The sequence below is a fragment of the Pterocles gutturalis genome, unplaced genomic scaffold (genome assembly GCF_000699245.1).
Source record: "Pterocles gutturalis isolate BGI_N339 unplaced genomic scaffold, ASM69924v1 scaffold12992, whole genome shotgun sequence".
NCBI lineage: Eukaryota > Metazoa > Chordata > Aves > Pterocliformes > Pteroclidae > Pterocles > Pterocles gutturalis.
Window position 1 is genome coordinate 1,229 of NW_010112885.1, and position 1,703 is coordinate 2,931.

Here is a 1,703-nt window from a genome sequence, read left to right on the forward strand (position 1 = left end):
CCTCCAGTAAAAAGTTTCTTAAATCCCATCAACCCGAACCTAACATTAACTTATGTGGAGTGAGGGGGAGAGAGAACCAATGGGCAGTTATCTGCAAGGCAGGAGGACAGATGCCACTCAAACAACGCCAACATTTGATAAATAATATCTCTCAAAACATTGTATCTCTTTAACACTTGTCAAATCACTTTGTCGATAGAAAGCAGGAAGAACCAGAAGTGCTGAGCAGATAGAAAGCTGTGGTTTCTTTCTCTGCCTTCGGGGTCCCTCCAGCACCCCCAAGGGCTGGGCAGGACCAGGGTGTCCCCAGGGTGAGACCCAGCCAGCCCTTTGGTGACCTCCCCAGGGCTGTCCAGGAGCAGCGGAGCTCGGGATGTCCAGCAGGGATGATCAGCAGTGGGGGATACGTGTCCTTTTCCAGGGGGGTTGGGGACATTGGGGTGTCACCGCAGGCACCTAGCACTGGCTATGGCATGGGGACGGCCAGTTGTCCCTGGGGCGCGGGCAGTGGCAGCTGAGCCCTGACGCAGGCCCCGCGGCAGATAATGAGTCCCCCGGGCTCTACGGGTTCCTGCACGTCATCGTCCACGCCGCCAAGGGCTTCAAGCAGTCTGCCAGTAAGTGTGGGCGCCCAGTCCTGCTCAGGGGGGCCAGTGCCATGGGGGAGCTGGGGTCCAGCATGGGGACAGTCCCCTGGCAGCTGGTGGGGATGTTCCCTGCTGGCACTGAGCGTTCTCTGCCCCCCCCAGACCTTTACTGCACGCTGGAGGTGGATTCCTTCGGCTACTTTGTCAGCAAAGCCAAGACCAGGGTAAGTGTGGGCGCCCAGTCCTGCTCAGGGGGGCCAGTGCCATGGGGGAGCTGGGGTCCAGCATGGGGACAGTCCCCTGGCAGCTGGTGGGGATGTTCCCTGCTGGCACTGAGCGTTCTCTGCCCCCCCCAGACCTTTACTGCACGCTGGAGGTGGATTCCTTCGGCTACTTTGTCAGCAAAGCCAAGACCAGGGTTTTTCGGGACACCACCGAGCCGCAGTGGAATGAGGTGAGAGGAGGGTGGGACACAGAGAGAGGACTGTGCCCCCCAGCTTTCCCTTCCAGACCCATTTTGGAGCTGCTCTGGGGCTGAGCCACCCTCCCTGCATGTCCCCAGGAGTTCGAGATCGAGCTGGAGGGCTCCCAGTCCCTGCGCATCCTCTGCTACGAGAAGTGCTACGACAAGACCAAGCTCAACAAGGACAACAATGAAATCGTGGACAAGATCATGGGCAAGGGGCAGATCCAGGTACGCGCTGGGGCTTTGGGGCATCTTCTCACCCAGTGTTGGACCTCTTGGGGCCGCCTGCCCTGGGGTGATGCCTGGGATGGGAGATGTCCGGCAGCACGGGCAGGCAGCTCCGCTTCTGGGAGCAGAGGGACTGCGGCATGGGCAGCGGGGTGTGCAGGCATCAGGCAGGCGGGTGATGGTCCCGGGGTGCAGCAGCTGCAGGAGAACATGGGACAAAGCAAGAGGGAGTCCTGGGGAGGTGGGAAAGCCAGTGGGCACCCCCCAGGCGTGTGTCCAGCTCCAATCCCCAGGTCAAGGCAAGCGGGGAGCTGGGAGAGGCGGGTGGCTGGGCTGGGGGCGTTCATGTCCTGCTGCCCTCCCTGCTGCGGTCCCTTGGGGTTGGCACCCACCCTGGGGGGGGGTCTGAGTGTGCAGACCCC

General features: G+C 61.3%; 1 protein-coding gene across 1 annotated transcript in view; it reads left to right on the forward strand.

Moving 5' to 3' along the window:
* Positions 1-1,281, forward strand: part of LOC104462331 (active breakpoint cluster region-related protein-like) — a gene marked incomplete at both ends in the record, with an annotated part of 2,504 nt that extends 1,223 nt beyond the window's left edge. The window contains 3 exon segments of the mRNA XM_010074241.1: positions 543-617; positions 944-1,041; positions 1,150-1,281. Coding sequence (XP_010072543.1) covers positions 543-617; positions 944-1,041; positions 1,150-1,281 — 305 coding nt within the window.
* Between the last annotated feature and the right edge of the window lie 422 nt (positions 1,282-1,703).